Here is a 20,864-nt window from a genome sequence, read left to right as displayed (position 1 = left end):
CCTTATTGGGCTCATCACTGGTGGAGACGAGTCTGATTATAGGTGGGAAGCGGCCAACCTGGTGACCTGGTGCAGCCAGAACAACTTAGAGCTCAATGCTCTTAAGACAGTGGAGATGGTTGTGGACTTCAGGAGGAACACAGCCCCACTCACCCCCATCACCCTGTGTGACTCCCCAGTCAACACTGTGGAGTCCTTCCGCTTCCTGGGCACTATCCTCTCCCAGGACCTCAAGTGGGAACTGAACATCAGCTCCCTCATCAAGAAAGCACAACAGAGGATGTACTTCCTTCGGCAGCTGAAGAAGTTCAACCTGCCAAAGACAATGATGGTGCACTTCTACTCAGCCATCATTGAGTCCATCCTCACCTCCTCCATCACCGTCTGGTACGCTGCTGCCACTGCCAAGGACAAGAGCAGACTGCAGCGTATCATCCGTACTGCTGAGAAGGTGATTGGCTGCAATCTGCCTACCCTCGAGGACCTGCACACCTCGAGGACCCTGAGGCGAGCGAGGAAGATTGTGGCCGACTCCTCCCACCCTGGACACTCCCTGTTTCAGTCACTCCCCTCCGGCAGAAGGCTGCGGTCTATCAGGACCAATACCTCACGCCACAAAAACAGTTTCTTCCCCTCTGCTGTTGGCCTCTTCAACAAGGCCAAGGGACCACACTGACTCAAATGACTTATTGCTTAAAACACTCTGCTTTTGCACTGCACCACAACATGGTATCTTGTACATTTGTATTTTTTGTAATATTTGTATTTTTATATTGTAATTTACGGCAACTTATATTTATTCCACTTAGTACTGCTAGTCTATGTACCCTTAGTATAGTTAGTCCACATATTTAAATTTTTGGTATATGTTTATTGTATGCACCTTCCTGCCAAAGCAAATTCCTTGTCTGTGCAAACTTTCATGGCGAATAAATCCCATTCTGATTCTGATTCTGATCTTTTGCAGATATCAGCATAAAGGATATGGAATAATCAAAACATCGATTTAAATATGTGTTCGATTTACTAAAGTGACAAAACGATATTACGGCCCTATTTTGCGTTTGTCAACACGGGTTGCAAATTAGAAAACCCAATGGCCACAAGGTACACGGACCCTTGTGGCCATTGTTTTTTCTATTTAGCAGCCCGTGTTGACAAACGCAAAATAGGGCCGTAATATCGTTTTGTCACTTTAGTAAATCGAACACACATTTAAGTATAACGGCTTGTTTTTGGTTGTTTCGGTTTTTTTTGGAATAATGAAATAACCATATAACACAAATGGTATAACGATAATCGATGTTTTGATTATTCCATATCCTTTATGCTGATATCTGCAAAAGATGAAAAATAGGCTCGTAATATCGATTTGTCAATTTCGGAAGTCAGAACCAGATGATGGGGAAATGCGTGGTATCCGTTGTTTTGTTTTATTTTGGAATAACGGAATAACCATATAACACAAATGGTATTACGAGCCACTTACTCGTTTGTTTGATTATTCCATATCCTTTATGCTGGTATCTGCAAAAAATGAAAAATAGCCTCGTAATATCGTTTTGTCCATTTTGGAAGTCAGAACCAGATTATGGGGAAAGGCTTGGTTTCCGTTGTTTTGTTTCATTTTGGAATTACGGAATATCCATAAAACACAAACGGTATAACGAGCCATTTACTCATTTGTTTGATCGGCCGTATTATGCATACTGGCACAAGTGAAAAAGAGAGAGAGGGGGAAAAATGTGAAACTATTGGGGGTGTTATTACTTGCGAACACCAGAGGGCAGCAACGACTAGCTTTTAAAAAAAAAATCCTGTGATCTGCAGGCCTACAATCTTGACGACATGGCAGCAGGTTCTTTAGTAGAAGACACACACACCAAACTGAAGGCACATGTTGACCGCGTTTGCTAGTTGCTACTTAGTTAATAAATCTTTAATGAACCCAAGTTTCTTTAATATATATTAAGTTTCTTTAATATATATTAGAAACATTACAAGACGGGGCTCCAGTGTGTGTTCAAACAAGGCCAAAAGTGCCAGACGGTATCAATCACACCCGTGCAAGTAACACTCCACGCCCCAACCCTCCCTCCCCCCACCTAAATGATAGTGATGGGTCGTTCGCGAACGATCCGGCTCTAAGAGCCGGCTCTTGAAGGTGAACGTCGGGAGCTGGCTCGCATATCTGAAGAGCCGACTCTATTTTTAATAGATTAATACAGCCTATGAAAACTAAATGATTATGAAATAATGAATTTTAATTGTATTTAAAATAATTGACTAATTCAAAGAACAATCTGGCTGAATGTCTGAGATTTTTGTAAGCCTACAAAAAATACTACATAGGCTTAAACACGCACACGATCATCCTCACATTCTGTTCCTGTCAATCCTGCATGAGGGAGGGCCGAGCCAACTCACACACAGTGAGAGAGTAGTCAAAACTCGGAGGAGAGCCATGACAAATCAATGCATTTTTTAAGATATGTGGTTACGGTCGAGTATGACTTCATTTCATAATTTAATTCAAATTGTTTTCACACCTATCATAGTCAAATTCATAGTTAAAACATGTATTTTTTAAAGAGCCGTTCGGGAGCCAAAAGAGCCGGCTCTTTTTAGTTAGCTGAGCCATACGAGCCGGCTCACGAAAAAGAGCCAGAATGCCCATCACTACTAGCAATCCATTGATGCGGGTGGCCTATTACATACCTGAGGAGTGAGTTTCACCGATACACACTGGCTACATCTATGAACTACTTGTTCTGAGCAGGTGTTGTCAGTGAACAGGCTGTAAAACTGTTGGTTAAGACACTGTTGGTTATGAAAAACTGATGCTAATTATCTGGTAAACATTTTCTAACAGCAGTCAAGCCGTTCGGGAGCCAAAAGAGCCGGCTCTTTTTAGTGAGCTGAGCCATACGAGCCGGCTCACGAAAAAGAGCCGGAATGCCCATCACTACTAAATGACGCTTTCAGTTCTGTTGTACGTCTTAATTAAGTGCATTGAGGCAATCATAGTAAGAAAGTTGAGGTCATGTCGGCTACCTTTGCAGTTTACATAGACACACAACTGACAGAGGCACTGTTGTGGATACTTAAAAAAAAAAAAGTTCTGATCATATTCCAAATTCAACTTCTTCAAAGTCCAAAAACAGCACGGAGCAGCAACGAGAGGGTTCCCAGGAAAATCTGATGTCTGACCTTTTATATCCAACAAATTACACCCCTGAACTTTTAAAACAGATCTATTGGCCTACTACAATTGTAAATATCCTATGACTTCTGCTCCAATTGGGCCTTGATGCAATGCCATCGAATAGTTTCTGCTGTTTCTGCCAGGTTTTTGGGGACTAACCAGGGACCAAACCAGTAACTTGTGCCCAGTTCCTCTATTCTGCCCTACTACATGTGTTTTCCAACACCAGTTGCAATAAACCCTGGGTTATAGCCCTTCACCATTGCATGGTGCCATTCATTCTTCACAGGTCACACCCATCAAGTCAAAGTGAAAAGTAACTGGTCCAACTCCATGTCCAAGCCCATGGTATCTGTGGAGGAATACAGTCATCACATTTGTCAAACCCTCCCCACACAAGTCCAATGACTTAATAACTTTCGTGTAGGCCCATACTATAGCAGTTTGCAGACATACAACACAGATGAGACTCAGGAGAGTGAATTAGAGATAATGGTAATGGGAGGGTGTTGCACTTTTCTGCTTCTCTTTTCTCCACTCACTTCTTTACCTTCTCACGCTTTCCAATTGTTTAAACAAGTCTCTATACTCTATTCTCCCTGTATCCTGCACAAAAGATGACTGTGTACTGTATATAAAACATTCCGGCATATAAATCCACGTATCTCCACACTCAGATCCTGTCACCCTTCCCCAGTCCGCTGCTGTTTTCAACTAACCTAAATACTACAACAGCATAATACAATTGCTGAAATTCAGTTATGACTTGTGATTTTGGAAAGCCACCCCAGGATTTCAGTGGCCCCATCTGGCCACTCCTATAAAACATTTCTGGGGGTGCCACTGCATTTGCCTGTTAATGCCTGCACTGCAGTGAAGAAAACTATATGACAACAATAATGTTTAATGTAACTGGCCCCTCTAACAGAACCTCTGGCCCCAATGTAACTGCTGCCCCCCCCCCCCCCCCCCCCTAAAGCTAGTATACTAACTTTAAGCACAGAAGTGTAGGCTGATATACAAATCATCACAAGCAGAACAGAAATTTTCTTTCAAAGGACATTTTTAAATTGTGTGTCACAGGGTATGAATGCATTAATGTAGGCTAAAACGTGTTGTACATTGATGGATGTAAGGACAATTGTATTGTCCCTACAATGGCCTTTTGCAAAATGGAATAGATTTAAATGTAATGTTTTGGGTCAAGTTAACTCTACATTTAATCCAAACTGAATAAAAGTTACATGAGAAAATAATGTTTTTTTATAAATAAAAAGGGAAGATTTGCTCAATGATTGCCTCGATGCACTTCATTAAAGTTCTTCATTAAGCTGTTTTTGGATTTTTAAGAAGTTGAATTTGGACATAGAATATGATCAGAACAGAAAAGTATCCACAACAGTGTCAGTTGTGTGTCTATGTAAACTGCAAAGGTAGCCCACATGACCTCAACTTGCTCACTATGATTGCCTCAATGCACTTCATTAAGACGTACAACAGAACTGAAAGCGTCATTTAGGTGGGGGGAGGGAGGGTTGGGGCGTGGAGTGTTACTTGCACGGGTGTGATTGATACCGTCTGGCACTTTTGGCCTTGTTTGAACACACACTGGAGCCCCGTCTTGTAATGTTTCTAATATATATTAAAGAAACTTAATATATATTACAGAAACTTGGGTTCATCAAAGATTTATTAACTAAGTAGCAACTAGCAAACGCGGTCAACATGTGCCTTCAGTTTGGTGTGTGTGTCTTCTACTAAAGAACCTGCTGCCGTGTCGTCAAGATTGTAGGCCTGCAGATCACAAGAAAATTTTTTTTTAAAGCTAGTCGTTGCTGCCCTCTGGTGTTCGCAAGTAATAACACCCCCAATAGTTTCACATTTTTCCCCCTCTCTCTCTTTTTCACTTGTGCCAGTATGCATAATACGGCCGATCAAACAAATTAGTAAATGGCTCGTTATACCGTTTGTGTTTTATGGATATTCCGTAATTCCAAAATGAAACAAAACAACGGATGCCACGCATTTCCCCATCATCTGGTTCTGACTTCCGAAATGGACAAATCGATATTACGAGCCTATTTTTCATCTTTTGCAGATATCAGCATAAAGGATATGGAATAATCAAAACAACGATTAATGGCTCGTTATACCATTTGTGTTATATGGTTATTTCATTATTCCCCCAAAAAACGAAACAACCAAAAACAAGCCGTTATACTTACATGTGTATTCGATTTACTAAAGTGACAAAACGATATTACGGCCCTATTTTGCGTTTGTCAACACGGGTTGCAAATTAGAAAAACCAATGGCCACAAGGTACACGGACCTACAAGGTAAACGGACCCACAAGGTACACGCAGAGCCATAGAAAAAGATCAAAGCGTGTCGCAACTCTCTTTTTTTAGGGCTCTGGGTGCTGCCATCTTGAATGAGTCGAAAGCAGTCGATTCAAGTTGAACCACCAATCAGAGGCTTTAACCCGCCCCCTGACTTGGTGACGCAGACGACAGATTTATTTTGCTGCAGCAAGTTACACCATGGATAAATGTAAGGATAAATAAATAAATGTAAGGATAAATAAATAAATGTTGAGTATAAATAAATAAATGTGAACACATTAAAACGTAAATATATATATACACAAATACATGTAACATTTATATATTCAGTGTCTCATTTAATTTGTAATTTATATATTTTGTATGTCAATTAGGCATTTCGTTATATAATTAGACATTTATTTAAGCTTTGTGTTATATAATTATTTATTTATCCAAGTACTTATTTATTTAGTTTTGGCCCTTATAATCCTCCATATTAAACAGGCTCTGGTAAAACTCTCTAGTAAAACTCCTGCCTTTTTTTCTTACTGCGTGGGTGATAAGGTGGGAGGGATATCAAGGGCTGTTTTGGAATCTGATTGGTGAGTTTGGAAAGTCTTTGGAAATGTTGGCCCGTCATTGGTTGACATGCCGGTAATAAAACCGTCCCGATTTCATTTGCCTTTCTTTCTTTCACAAAGGCGGAGATCTAGTAAGCTTCGCGGCTGCTCAACTCCAACTAACATCATTATCGTCATCAGGCCTTAGTCAAATAAATTGGTAAGTACTATGGTCTGGTTGAACTTAACTGTTTAGATAAAACTTGCATATTATTGAGACATGTACTGTAAGCATCGTAATTTAGTACCGAATTGAGCCTGGTCACAAAAAAGGAACGCTGTTGGAAGAACCTAGAGGTACCTACTGTAGCTAGCCTAGTTAGCTGGTATTTGTATTGCAATCAGGGTAATGTTTTGTGTGTTTTTGTCCTGTAAAATATTTCAATGTCACAGTGTGTAATGAGATTGTCGAAGTGAGTTTTTTTTTGGTCGAGTACGGTAGAGGTAGGCTAGGTTAACGCTAATCTGACCTTTTGTTAACTATCCAGTTTCTGTCATACATTATTCATTTTAAACTGGTAGGTGATACTACTATATGAATCAGATCTTGGGAACATTAGTGCGCTAGATGTAACTTATAACTAACGGGTTACATGCGGGTTTTTCGGCACTTGTTAACGCATGGTCATGCTCAGTGGTTAAGGCCTTGCGGTAGAGAATGTTCTAGAAGCCAATCTCTGACCCCACGTGGTGTGACTCATTTCACTGAGCAGACTTCCGCTATTACATTGCAATGCAAAGACTAATAGGTTTCATGATGTGGATTCCTTCAGAGGCTTGATCTGCGTTTCCTTAATATTTTATTTTTCTACATAGACAAAATGTCTAAGGGACCAGCAGTGGGAATCGACCTGGGTACAACTTACTCTTGTGTAGGAGTGTTCCAGCATGGCAAAGTTGAAATCATTGCCAATGACCAGGGTAACAGGACCACTCCAAGCTACGTTGCTTTCACTGATTCCGAGAGGCTCATTGGTGATGCCGCAAAGAATCAGGTGGCAATGAACCCAACCAACACCGTATTTGGTAAGTGCATTGGATTATGTGCCTGAGTTCAACATATATCACTATGATGATGTTTATTCCTGCCATTCGTAGTTTCCACCAGAGGTGTAAAAACCAAAGATGGCCCAACTCCTTCCTTGGATGTCTGAGTGATGTGAAAAATTCAAGTCTGAAGGGTTCTAGAGTTTTCTTACTGAAATGTTTTTTTATTGTGTGTGTGTATAGACGCAAAAAGACTCATTGGCCGCAGGTTTGATGATGGAGTTGTACAGTCTGACATGAAGCACTGGCCTTTTGAAGTCGTCAATGACAACACCCGCCCCAAAGTACAGGTTGAGTACAAGGGCGAGACCAAAAGCTTCTACCCAGAGGAGATCTCTTCCATGGTTCTGGTCAAGATGAAGGAGATTGCAGAAGCCTACCTCGGCAAGGTAAGATTTTATGAATTGACTAAAGCAATATTTTGAATGGCCTGTCTTGACAGTCAAATTGACCTCGGGTCTATTTCTTCCTCAGACTGTTAACAATGCTGTAGTTACTGTGCCAGCCTACTTCAACGACTCTCAGCGCCAAGCAACCAAAGATGCTGGAACCATCTCTGGCCTGAATGTTCTGCGCATCATTAATGAGCCGACCGCTGCTGCCATTGCCTACGGCTTGGACAAGAAGGTGGGCTGCTTCAGAGACCCATTTCTTTTATTTTTTCGCTGTGATGAAGTTTATTCCTGCCATTCGTAGTTTCCACCAGAGGTTGTAAGACCAAAGATGGCCCAACACCTTCCTTGGATGTCTGAGCGAAGTCGCTAGACCCTGCTGTATGCCTTGTTAATGATATTTTAATCAATTGAGTCCCCTCTTATGCAACAGGTTGGAGCTGAAAGGAATGTCCTCATCTTCGACCTTGGTGGTGGTACTTTTGATGTCTCTATCCTGACCATTGAGGATGGCATCTTTGAAGTCAAGTCCACTGCTGGAGACACCCATCTGGGTGGTGAAGATTTCGATAACCGCATGGTCAACCACTTCATTGCAGAGTTCAAGCGGAAGTACAAAAAGGACATCAGCGACAACAAGAGAGCTGTCCGACGTCTGCGCACTGCCTGTGAGAGGGCAAAGCGCACCCTGTCTTCCAGCACTCAGGCCAGCATCGAGATTGACTCCCTGTATGAGGGTGTCGACTTCTACACATCCATCACTAGGGCTCGCTTTGAGGAACTCAATGCTGACCTCTTCCGTGGAACTCTGGACCCAGTCGAGAAGTCACTCCGTGATGCCAAGATGGACAAAGGGCAGGTCCATGACATTGTACTCGTCGGTGGCTCTACTCGTATCCCCAAGATTCAGAAGCTGCTGCAAGACTTCTTCAACGGCAAAGAGCTCAACAAGAGCATCAACCCTGATGAGGCTGTGGCTTATGGAGCAGGTGAGGCAGTCACTGAACTTCAGCTCCTTTAAGTTCGCTGTGATGACATTTATTCCTGCCATTCGTAGTTTCCACCAGAGGTTGAAAGACCAAAGATGGCCCAACACCTTCCTTGGATGTCTGAGCGACAATAACCAAGTTATAATGTTGATCCTGTAGCTGGTGAGGATTTTGACTTGATTTGAATTGTTTTCAGCTGTCCAGGCTGCCATCCTGTCTGGTGACAAGTCTGAGAATGTCCAGGACTTGCTTCTGCTGGACGTCACCCCCCTGTCCCTGGGTATCGAGACCGCTGGAGGGGTCATGACTGTCCTGATCAAGCGTAACACCACCATTCCAACCAAACAGACCCAGACCTTCACCACCTACTCTGACAACCAGCCTGGTGTTCTCATTCAGGTAAAAAGACTGGATAGAATGTATCTGAAATCCTTCCTTCGCTGTGATGAAGTTTATTCCTGCCATTCGTAGTTTCCACCAGAGGTGTAAAAACCAAAGATGGCCCAACTCCTTCCTTGGATGTCTGAGCGAGATATAGGTGACTGTTGCTTTTCAAAAGAGCCATGCATACTTTGCTCATACTGACTTTGACCAACAGGTTTACGAGGGTGAGAGAGCCATGACCAAGGACAACAACCTGCTGGGCAAGTTTGAGCTGACTGGCATCCCCCCAGCTCCTCGTGGTGTTCCTCAGATTGAGGTCACCTTTGACATTGATGCCAACGGCATCATGAACGTGTCTGCTGTTGACAAGAGCACTGGCAAAGAGAACAAGATCACCATCACCAACGACAAGGGTAGGTGTCCTGAACTCCTGTGTGATCTGTAGGAGGGGGAATCGCCCACTAAACTTTCCTACTAAGGTTTCTTCAAAATTTAGTTTTTACTCAGCTTCATTGAGGGTTTAGGTGTAGTCCATGGGCATATGTGAAGCCCTCTGACATGCTTGTAAAAGGTCTATACATGTGATTGTTTTACTGTGTGTTAATGGATTCCTATTTATTTTCCAGGTCGTCTCTCCAAGGAGGACATTGAGCGTATGGTCCAGGAGGCTGAGAAGTACAAGTCAGAAGACGACGTTCAGCGTGACAAGGTTTCATCCAAGAACTCCCTGGAGTCCTATGCATTCAACATGAAGTCCACCGTGGAGGATGAGAAGCTGACTGGCAAGATCAGTGAGGAGGACAAGACCAAGATTCTGGAGAAGTGCAACGAGGTCATCAGCTGGCTGGACAAGAACCAGGTAAAGTGTGACCAGTTAATTGCGGTCTTTCTCATGGCCTTTCCCCTTCCTGGAAGAAGCAGTGGTGTTCATCCTTGGTGACCTGACGATGTCTTATTTTTATTATTAGACCGCTGAGAAGGAGGAGTATGAGCACCAGCAGAAGGAGCTGGAGAAGGTCTGCAACCCAATCATCACCAAGCTGTACCAGAGTGCTGGAGGCATGCCTGGTGGTATGCCTGAAGGCATGCCCGGCGGCTTCCCTGGAGCTGGAGGTGCTGCTCCTGGTGCCGGTGGATCATCTGGACCAACTATTGAGGAGGTCGACTAAAGCCATTCCATCGTTTCTGCAACTACCTCTACCCCTAAAACGTTTTAAGTGTTGACCCTCTTGCTGCCTGTGCAGCAGAGTGCAATTTAATACAGGGGTGTAAGGGATAACATTTGTATTGCAACATTGTTTGCAAAAAGACAGAACCATTGCACAACTAAGCTGTCAATTTCACATCTATGGAATATTTTTTAATTGGTTTTCAACTGCCTTTATCACAATGCCTTGATAAATAAAATATTCTGACCTTCCACCCCCAAGTTGGCTTGGTTGATCTTTATTTACATTTAGCAGACGCTCTTATCCAGAGCAACTTACAGTAAGTACAGGGACATTCCCCCCGCAGCAAGTAGGATGAAGTGCCTTGCCCAAGGACACGTCATTTGGAACGGCTGGGAATCAAACTGGCGACCTTCAGATTACTAGCCTTTCTCCCTCACTGCTCAGCCATCTGGCTCCTTATTATACCCACTCCATTATTGATAACATTATCTGAATTGTACACTAAATGCTGAGACTTCTGAACTGGAATTGTTCCTATTGGCATAAGTCAATTTCATCCTTTTATCAGTGGAATGAGTGCTAGAGTCCCTAGTTTTTGGTAATTGGGTGTTCTCATGCCTTCGGCGAGCATAACCGTTCTCTCACATATTATTGGTGGCGAAGCCACTTAAGTGTTTGAACTTTCTTATTAATCATCCTCTACCATTGGCGTCTATGGCAGCCCCTAGAACCGTATGGTAAAAAGTTGTGAAATTTGGCACTGAGGACAGTCCCCTCTTTATCTTCACCAAGTTTCATGTCACCCATTGGAGCACTCTAGCGCCACCAAAGGGTCAAAGTTGGACTTGTGTTTACACACGTAACTTTTGAACTGTATGACCGATTTTCAAAAATGAGGTACCGTTGGATTCCCTGGATCAAGACGAGTTCAACACACCCTATTACGACAATTTCCGGTTATATAGATTTTCTGCCATTTTGAATTTTAAGTAAAAAGCTTCAATTTTTGTAAAATCTTCCCCAGAATTGGCACACATCGTCAGAGCAACCCTCACTAAAAATGTGAAAGGATTTTTGGTTTTCAAAACCGTTTGTCCGGTACAGCCAATCAAAATAGGCAGCAGAGACACCAAACAGGAAGTTGGGTCATATCTCAGCCAATCCTTGAGAAATCAACACCAAACTTAGTATAATGACTTGGAACCCTCATCTGAGGATGTCCAAACAATTTGGTTTCATGTGATCACTGGGCGTGGCTGCAGGATGCTAAAATGTGTTTTGGCCAATAACTGTTGATTTGTTTGCCTTTATTAAGTGATACTTTTGTCTAATGGTATCTTGGGACATCCCATGTGTGACACATGATAACTTGTGATAACAACCAAATTGATGCGGCCGCCATTTTGAATTACTGAAAAAACGTTTTTTCTTTACTCCTCCTACAAATGTTTTCCATCTTCACCATATTTGGCAGATATCATCTTCAGACCAAGCCTCACGAAAGCCATCATGTTTTTTAGATTTTCAAAACGGTTTGCCCGGTACGGCCAATCCAAATGTGCCATCAAGCCAGCAAACAGGAAGTTGAGTCGTATCTCAGCAAATCTTTGATGGATTCACACCAAACTTATTGCTTGTACTCGTAACCCTCTTCTGAGGATGTCTAACATGTTTTATGAGTCATTTGACTGCTTGGCCACCTCATTGCTGCTTGCAGCTATATTTATTTTTATTCTTTACCCACCCCTAAGGATCAATCAATATTTGCGCTACATAGATCACGCCAGTGTCAAAAGGTTCGTGTTTGCGATTGCGTTGCTTGTATTCTTATTCAAGTTCCGTTGCACGGTTTAAGTTGAAATTACGTTTTTGTGGCAAAAAGTGCCTTTTGTCGCCAAAGGGAATAACTACGACGTGCATAGATGTAATAAGACTGTTGCGCAAAGTAGGCTACTGGCAGCATCATACATTTAAGTAATTCAAGACTTGCATGTACAGTAATTTCACATTAAATAATGTATTTAAACTCAAGCTTGTGGTGTGTCGCTGTCTTCAATGCCACAGCCTAAACTTGATGTCAAAAGAAACGTTTTTCATTTCCGGCGCATTCAAACAATCCCCTTAAATTTGGCTAGCAACAGCAGCTAGGCTAGCTTAGCATAATTTACTGAGGTCCGCTTCTCCAAAGCTCCCACACCTCGGCTTGAAGCAACGGCCCCGGTGGATGTAGGTGGTATTGCATTTCTTGTTAGACGTCCGGCTCTTCCGGTCGTTTTTATTCTATTAACTCCAGTCAACATTTACAAAACTATCTCCCCCAATAATTTTTGTTCGATTCTCGAACCTGGCTCATACTACTAGCTTTTTCATAAAATAATTTTTCCTGATTTTTGCTAAATTTGAAACCAATCCGAAATGGGTAAACTAGCACCCCATTTATTTGCTTACGTCAATAAAAGTTGCCTGCAAATGTGCCCGCGGATACTAACAGGGCACGAGCACAAAAGTTCACATTGGCCGATAGCCGATTTACCTGGAGCTGAATGAGCCATATTGAATGAGCACAGGGAGAAATGGCTTGAGTGTCTACCCTGTTGTAGCAAGTTTAGCAAATGGTTGTCACACATACATGAAATGTTGTTAATATAGTTTATTCCCATTATTTTAAAACAGATTTTATTTTTCTGTCAAGAACGTTTTTAGTACATGACATGATGGCAAATATTACATTATGTTAAGCGTGAGCATATTGTTGACATGTCTATCTGGAGCAAAGACGAAGATTAATACTTTAACTGATAACCACAATAAGAAATGATATAAATATGATTAGTCTTGCCTTCAGAAGCTTTTGTTAATCTCTTGCCTGTCTTCAAAACTTGAGAGCCCTGATAATTTCACCAACAAATCGTTTACTTGTAATCTAATGTCATAATAAATCCTACAACAAAAATGTATTTGTGAGGAATGTTTATTTTAACGATTGAAAACAGATGCATCATAGACCGCTCTGGCTGTAGTATGTGTTGCCCGGGCAACAGAGGCTAATGTCATGATGCTAATGCTTCAGTGAAATAGTAGGCTACTGTTTCCTAAAGTAGATGTACTTCCTTAATAATATCAGTTTATATTGTACATTACACTTCACGATGGTGTTTCATATCACAAAGTAAAATGGATAAATAGTTATCACCCTGGCCTCTTTGCTTGTGGCGTTTCTGCAGCTGTCTTGCAGTAAAGCTAGCCTATAGTTAGCCTAGCTCTCTCCCATAAGTTAATTAATTAATATATTAATTAATTGCCTTTTACCTGACATCTTTGAAAGGCAGCAATGATTAATGCATCCATGGCCAGGATATAATGATAAAATATGACATTATTTTAAAAGTGACCTATAAGATCGACTATGCAAAACACTTAAATGTATTTAGTGCTAATAAAATGATAACGCCTATTTGGAAAGAGATGTTTATAATGTGACAATATGTCAGTCATCGTGTGATAACCAAAATAAGACTAGGCCAATTATATATAACAGACGAGGTATTGCAAGCTCTGTCAGAGATATCGGGCCTATGTTCGTCCCGCACTGGGTTCGAAGCTGCCACCTCTGACATCCTAAGCGCCACCACTACCAACTACGCCAACGAAAAGCTAGCAATTAGTGATGGGTCGTTCGTGAACGATCCGGCTCTAAGAGCCGGCTCTTGAAAGTGAACGTCGGGAGCTGGCTCGCATATCTGAAGAGCCGACTCTATTTATAATAGATTAATACAGCCTATAAAAACGAAATGATTATGAAATAATGAATTTTAATTGTATTTAAAATAATTGACTAATTCAAAGAACAACAAAAAAATACTTGTAGGCTTAAAAGCGCACACGATCATCCTCACATTCTGTTCCTGTCAATCCTGCATGAGGGAGGGCCGAGCCAACTCACACAGTCAGAGAGTAGTCAAAACTCGGAGGAGAGCCATGAAAAATCAATGCATTTTTAAAGATATGTGGTTACGGTCGAGTATGATTTGATTTCATAATTTAATTCAAATTGTTTTCACACCTATCATAGTCAAATTCATAGTTAAAACATGTATTTTTTAAAGAGCCGTTCGGGAGCCAAAAGAGCCGGCTCTTTTTAGTTAGCTGAGCCATACGAGCCGGCTCACGAAAAAGAGCCAGAATGCCCATCACTACTAGCAATCCATTGATGCGGGTGGCCTATTACATACCTGAGGAGTGAGTTTCACCGATACACACTGGCTACATCTATGAACTACTTGTTCTGAGCAGGTGTTGTCAGTGAACAGGCTGTAAAACTGTTGGTTAAGACACTGTTGGTTATGAAAAACTGATGCTAATTATCTGGTAAACATTTTCTAACAGCAGTCAAGTTGTCATTGTTTGTGTCAAACAAGTTGTGAATATGTTGTAACAGTAAAACAGGAGATCATGACTGTGCTCAAAGTGATGCTCGAGCTCCAGTTGTTTGCTTTGTACAAAACTTTCAGAAGACGTAGCAGAATCACGAAAAATTCGAGGATATGCTTTTTTTCCATTGGTTGTTGCATTAAATCTTACCCAGATACAATAGTTCTATTTTCCGATTGGCTATTGTATAGACCCTTTCTTTTTTTTGATTGGCTGATAAGTGGCAGGCTCGACTAAGAACTCCTGGGGAGACGCGCTTGATTCCTGCCGGTTCCATAGTGAGAGCGGCACGGCCAGAGGAATTTTGGTTGGGTGCTGCGGCATATTAAATATATTATAAATATTTTTTTTCTGCGTGAGAAATACAATGTGTGGCGGGAGGGCGTGACAAAAGACCGAAATGATTGACTGTCACGCTCAATGCGTGACACTTGAGAGCCTTGAATTATCATTACCTGTGGTTTCAAACCAGTGTAGCTCACTGCAACGCCTAACTGCTAACTGCCTACGCGAGACACACTAGTAGCTACTGTAGCTAACAAAAACATCTCTACAGCTGTTTAGGAAGTCAAACGGCGACAGAAAATGTTCGGCACTCCCCTTACTTAAATCAAAAGTATTTACATTTATATTTCAATAGGTGAAACTATCTGACTACTAACCTGAGCTTCATTGCCACAGCCTAAACGTTGTCAATCTGTTCATGAAAATAATTCATTTCAGCCTAAACCGTACAACGGAACGTTATCGATTTCAACCAACGCAATCGCTACCAAGACTAACAGTAGTCTGGTAGTCTGTAGTCAGTAGTCTGTACTACTAGTCGACTAGTAGTACAATTTTCCTGGGCAGCTTCTCCACACAGGGCTATATCGCATTTTGCGTTACTGACAATGATCGCTACCAGTGAGCTTTTTATGAATGAGCGATTTTCCCCTAAATACATGTCAAGCTTTTTACGTTTTTGGGGGCATATTTTCAGTTACATTTACATTTAGTCATTTAGCAGACGCTCTTATCCAGAGCGACTTACAGTAAGTACAGGGACATTCCCCCGAGGCAAGTAGGGTGAAGTGCCTTGCCCAAGGACACAACGTCAGTTGGCATGACCGGGAATCGAACTGGCAACCTTCGGATTACTAGCCCGATTCCCTCACCGCTCAGCCATCTGACTCCCAGTTAGCAGATGGTACTGTTTGAGATAGCTACTGCCGGTAACGTTGTTGTTAGAATGAGGCCCCGTTTACACAGAGGAAAAACTCATATATCTTCATGCGGTTCGGCCTTTCATTTACACGAAAACGGAGGTTTTATCACGGAAAACGATGTCTATGACTATTTCTGCCTCTCCGTTTTCAAACGGTTATTGTTGAAAACGGAGGGGCAGAAATATTCGTTTCTGTAAATACCCGGCTATGTGTAAACGTGGCCTAAGCTTCGAAGGGGGTTCTTTATTAATGAATGAATGCAATATGAGTAGGCTAAATGCCTGAAAATTTCACAAGAAGGGAAAAACATAAAAGGTTGTTTAAGTCATAGACATCAGTCATAGAGATTAGGTCCATTTTTACACCGGTCTGCCAAATGTATTCGTTTTGATCCAACTATGAGGCTGCTGATCACCATTCCCTCTTGCAGGGGAAATGAGAAGACAACTATTTAATTATACTCTTCACTCTTAGTATTTTGAGTTGTAAATGAGCATAAAAAAATATGCTTTTAAATCTATGTAATCTATAAATAATAAGTAGGCTATGCATTTTTTATATAAAATATACAGAAATATCAGTTGTAAAAATGTCATTAAAAAACGGACCCCTCCAACGCAAGCAAGCACACCCTACAATTTCCCCAGAAATTGTACCCTCTCTAGTTCAACATTTGAAAGCCGTTTTACAAAGCTTAATGAAGTGATTGGCAAACATCATTCAGACAATTGAAGACGACACTTGAACAAATATCTGCCAACTTGGACGTGCAAAACAATCTGGATCACATGAGGTAGAAAATGACAGCAATATAAGGTGTTCCAGCTTTACTGTGGATGCAGACGTGCTTCTCATGACTGCATTTAACTGTAGAATCATTTGAGATGGATACATAAATGTCTGACTTTCAGGTTAGACTGCAAAGCTAAAGATTGTATTGTGCCGAGGCATTCGAACAATTCCTGAAGATGGAGCTAGATTTGTCTGTATTGCTTTGAAACGTGTCTACAACCCTAATAAAATGTGTTGACATGTCCAATTTGTGCACATTTTTCAAGGAACAGTTTATTTATCGACACAGGCATATTTGCCGGACAACTACGGTCCGCATCCAATCAGAGCTCATATACATGAAACTTCACAAAATCAAATTGTGTACCCTGATATTCAAGGAAAGTCATTACAGCCGACACTCTTATCCAGAGTGACTTAGAGTAAGCACAGACATCCCCCCGAGGTAAGTAGGGTGAAGTTCCTTGCCAAAGGACACATCATTTTGCACAGCCAGAATCGAACCGGCGACCTTCTGTTTAATAGCCCAATTCCCTAACCACTCAGCCATCTGACCCCCTTATCACATAGGAAATAAACATTCACGTGCATTTTGGTAAGCTGGTATATTGTCAGAGAGTGACAGGGCTTCAAGTGAGTGGAACATGTAAAACAAATGGGTAATTCAGGTATTCTCTAAGGAAACATTGCATCATTCCACTTAAAGGAGCATAATTGTTGCGCTGCTGTTATCAGAGCTAGTTAACAGTTAAGTGATAATGAAATGTGCAGAACATTGTTCAAATACATGTACAGTATTGTTTTAAGTGTGTGTCGTACTTTATTTTAAGTGTGTGTTGCCTAAACATATGACATGAAACAATGATATACGTAATTATTAGCCAAGAGTAAGTATACCACATCAGTAACACTTATCAATACATATGCTATTGGTATCTCTGCACACCACTGCAAATTGTAAAACGAACCTCATTAGCATAATACACGCATGTGTACAATTAATTATATTGCTAGAAGTGTATTCAAGGCCACATGCAGATGCAATCATGGAATGCTGTATGCAAGTAGGTAGCAAAACAAAATATATAATCTACCCATTTACTGAAGCTAGTTGGTCCTGTTCAGAGTGCACTCTGCATTGCAATTGCAAAATCTTGAGAGGAAGGAAAGCATTCTTGCAGAAAAAGCAGTGGAAAGATTAATCTTAAATTCAGCTCCTCAGAACCATATGCTAGGTAATGTTGGATTTCACAAGGGTGCTACAGTAACTTTACCAACACAACACAAATGTAGCTAGAGCACGTAAGAGGATTGAAAATACAGCTCTGGAGGTTTTCCAAACAGAAGGTGTGTATGAAATTCAGTATTTTTTATGGCAAGATGTACAGTGTACAGAGGGTCAGTGTATAGCCTACAAATACCTTACCAGTGATGCCGGTAACGCATTACTTACCGGCATTACTTAGTAACGCGTTACTCTAATCTGACCACTTTTTTCAGTAACGAGTAATCTAACGCCTTACTATTTCCAAACCAGTAATCAGATTAAAGTTACTTGTTCAAGTCACTGTGCGTTACTATTTTGTCATTAATAGTCAAATATATATTTGACTTCTTCTTGCGTCTCTGGGAGAGAAGTCATGTAGCCTATGTGACAATGATGTCACGTTTTCAGCATGAGGGTCACGTCACGTGTATATACATAAACCCAGGACTCGAAATTGGCACCCCAATGGCGTGTAGATGTTTGGGCTGGCGACTAAATTGTGTCCGATGCTCTGCCATTTGGCAAGTGAAATTGCGGAGTACAGCTCCCGACTACCGCGCCCATCATGGTTAAAGATCCTGTAAAGTAAATTCCATGTTTTGCTTCTAAGTACATTATATATGTGTGAAATGAGTTCCTGAAAGCATGTCCAAAGCGCTATAACTTTGTTGCACTGAAATGTGGAGTTAGACCGAAGAACAGTTTCTCTTCCGTTTTCAGATCAGGTTTTAATGGGCGGAGCCAAAAAACGACCTATCTACATCATTTCGACCAATCTACGTCAGATCACTGAATGGCTCCTACTGCTGTACTGTTATTGTAGCTTACATCAGCTAGCTAGCTAGCTTCAGGATGTGTCCCACCACCCGCAACTGCATCTTCCCTGATGCAAGAACTCCAGCTGCGCTGCAACGACAAGTTCCCTATTGATAATGAAAGGAAAAATAGGTGGATAGATTTTGTGAAGAGCCACGCTCATGGAAAGCTTCGGATAAACTCCAACAGCCGCCTCTGCACTGACCATTTCACGGCGGACAGTTTTAACATGGACCAGAGACAGACGGGGTTCACCAACACACGGCTTCTCTTGCAGCGCAGAGCCGTACCGAGCATCGCCCCCCCGGCCGTTCATCCTCCGGTTGCACCTGGACCATCCACCGCCGCCAGCAGTTCATCACTCAGTTCTGTGTGCTTATTATAATTATACTAGATAACTTTTCCAGAGGTATCTCTGCTATGAGTTAGTGCAAACCGCTAACTTGATATTAGGCTACTCGGTGTAGAATGATGGTATTTTGGTGAAATGGTAGATAATGCTAGAAGTAGTTAGAGAGCTCACTGTCTGCTGTCTCTGGTGTCCATTTTTACTCCTGTGTTACAGCTCAGGGGAACATTTCATTTATATGCAACTGTATGTGTCACTCATTGAACAAATAAATTCTAATTCTATAGAATTAGACGTAGCGTCCATTATCTGGGTCATAGGTAGCTTACTTGAGAGGTGGCGCCTTCCAGCGAGTGGGCCGAGCTTCAGCTCCTTCAGGCGACACCCCCCCCCCCCCCCCCCAGTCTCAAACAGAGAATACTGCTGATTTTCTTATGATTTCAAAGCCTAATTTAACATACTTGTCAGTGTTATTTTTCATTCGAATTTGGATGGGTAGTTAATACACATTGTGTTCGACATGTCAACACATTCACATTAACTTGAAACTCGTTTTTAATTCCACTTTACAGGATCTTTAAAAAATGCTTGCAACGCCAACACGAACAGTTGTGCGCTCATCTAGATGGCACAAAACCGGGAAGATAGCCTTTATAACAGCTAGAGAATGACAAGGACAAATAGTTAGATTTAAAAAGACAAAAAAGGTTGAGGATGACAGCATTTAAGAGAGAAAGCAATTCCCCATTGATCTGCCACATCAGAATTTAGATTTGGGTCACTAAAGTCTTGAAATTTGAGTGAGTGCGTCGCCAGATAGACCGCATGGTACATAGTCTTACTAGGCGGCAGCCATGTCTCTTTCTTGGTCGCGTCATGTCACAAAGTTCATAATTTTACAGTTCGGTCAATTCTACAACAAAAGTTTTACACCAAAAAAGTCAAGCAGGGCATTTCAAGAGATATGGGAATTCAGCTTTTAGCCAGCTGGTCCGATGCGAAGACTAAACCTCATGGACAAGGCCAACCCATCTCACAATGAGCAAGAGGAGTAGTAGGCCCCTGGAACCCCCTGAATTAATACATTATTTCCAAAAGTAAAATTGGTTGATTTTGTTTAATCCATTCTGAGAGTGATTTACAATTATATTAAAATCATAGGTAAAGGTTGTTTATGTCAAACAATTTCAGAGTATGTCTGAAATGCCAGGTTTAATTTTGGCCGGTAAAAAATATTGGCTGGTAATTTTTTTTCATCTACCAGCCATTTTGGCTGGTAAGCCAAAAAGTTAATTTCGAGCCCTGCATAGAGCTACCACTCCCTCCCAGTGACTGAGTCGCCACTTTCCTCAAGCCCCTTTGCTCCGGTGCCATCTCGATTTGATTACATGTGACTAATAAGAAAGACAAATAAGATTAATAAACTATTACATTAATAAATGCAACGAACTGCAACTAAATCCATGTTTTTTCTAAAAGTAATGGTTCGCAAATGATCTCAGATTTACTGTACTTGGGGCATTTTCTATGGTTTGTTTTTTTCCCCAAGTAGGCCTACGACTTCAGTCGTTTTTCCAAATGCGTTCTTAGGTCAACATATCAAAATAAACTCTTGTCTAAAAATCAACATGAACATCAACAAACATCAACATAATGTCAGGAGATGCATTGTACATTGTAGTTGTGTAAATTACTGTTAAAAATGCACTTCTAATAAAGTGAGTGTTGGCAAAACTGGTTGTCATTTTTATGTTGAGGCGGTGGGGGTGTTGTCGGCAGCTGCTGAATGTAACTAAAAGTAACTTGTAATCTAACTTAGTTACTTTTAAAATCAAGTAATCTGTAAAGTAAATAAATTACTTTTT

The 20,864-nt window shown here is 41.3% G+C and overlaps 1 protein-coding gene and 4 non-coding genes across 5 annotated transcripts; all 5 read left to right on the top strand.

Annotated features, from left to right (window-relative positions):
* The first annotated feature begins 6,215 nt into the window (after window positions 1-6,215).
* Window positions 6,216-10,393, top strand: LOC136962819 (heat shock cognate 70 kDa protein). Its single transcript, XM_067256714.1, has 9 exons — window positions 6,216-6,312; window positions 6,969-7,178; window positions 7,383-7,588; window positions 7,674-7,826; window positions 8,025-8,580; window positions 8,777-8,979; window positions 9,179-9,377; window positions 9,591-9,823; window positions 9,933-10,393. Exons 2-9 carry the CDS (start codon window positions 6,974-6,976, stop codon window positions 10,131-10,133), a joined length of 1,956 nt encoding a protein of 651 aa, XP_067112815.1. The 5' UTR covers window positions 6,216-6,312; window positions 6,969-6,973; the 3' UTR covers window positions 10,134-10,393.
* Window positions 7,217-7,310, top strand: LOC136963690 (small nucleolar RNA SNORD14). The gene has a single exon (XR_010879036.1). It is a non-coding gene; the product is annotated as a small nucleolar RNA SNORD14 (small nucleolar RNA).
* Window positions 7,862-7,955, top strand: LOC136963662 (small nucleolar RNA SNORD14). The gene has a single exon (XR_010879008.1). It is a non-coding gene; the product is annotated as a small nucleolar RNA SNORD14 (small nucleolar RNA).
* LOC136963673 (small nucleolar RNA SNORD14) lies at window positions 8,615-8,708 on the top strand. The gene has a single exon (XR_010879019.1). It is a non-coding gene; the product is annotated as a small nucleolar RNA SNORD14 (small nucleolar RNA).
* Window positions 9,018-9,111, top strand: LOC136963689 (small nucleolar RNA SNORD14). Its single transcript, XR_010879035.1, has one exon. It is a non-coding gene; the product is annotated as a small nucleolar RNA SNORD14 (small nucleolar RNA).
* Window positions 10,394-20,864: the final 10,471 nt, after the last annotated feature.

The sequence above is a fragment of the Osmerus mordax genome, chromosome 19 (assembly GCF_038355195.1).
Source record: "Osmerus mordax isolate fOsmMor3 chromosome 19, fOsmMor3.pri, whole genome shotgun sequence".
Taxonomy (NCBI): Eukaryota; Metazoa; Chordata; class Actinopteri; order Osmeriformes; family Osmeridae; genus Osmerus; species Osmerus mordax.
The sequence above is the reverse complement of the archived record's forward strand: the minus strand, read 5'-3'. Positions and strand labels throughout refer to the sequence as shown.

What these genes read in the sequence shown, in the direction of transcription:
- LOC136962819 (XM_067256714.1), top strand. Translation starts at nt 6,974, where the DNA reads ATGTCTAAGGGACCAGCAGTGGGAATCGACCTGGGTACAACTTACTCT. An exon ending in AGCCTGGTGTTCTCATTCAG is followed by an intron (nt 8,980 to 9,178) that starts GTAAAAAGACTG and finishes TTTGACCAACAG; the next exon opens with GTTTACGAGGGTGAGAGAGC. An exon ending in CACCATCACCAACGACAAGG is followed by an intron (nt 9,378 to 9,590) that starts GTAGGTGTCCTG and finishes TTTATTTTCCAG; the next exon opens with GTCGTCTCTCCAAGGAGGAC.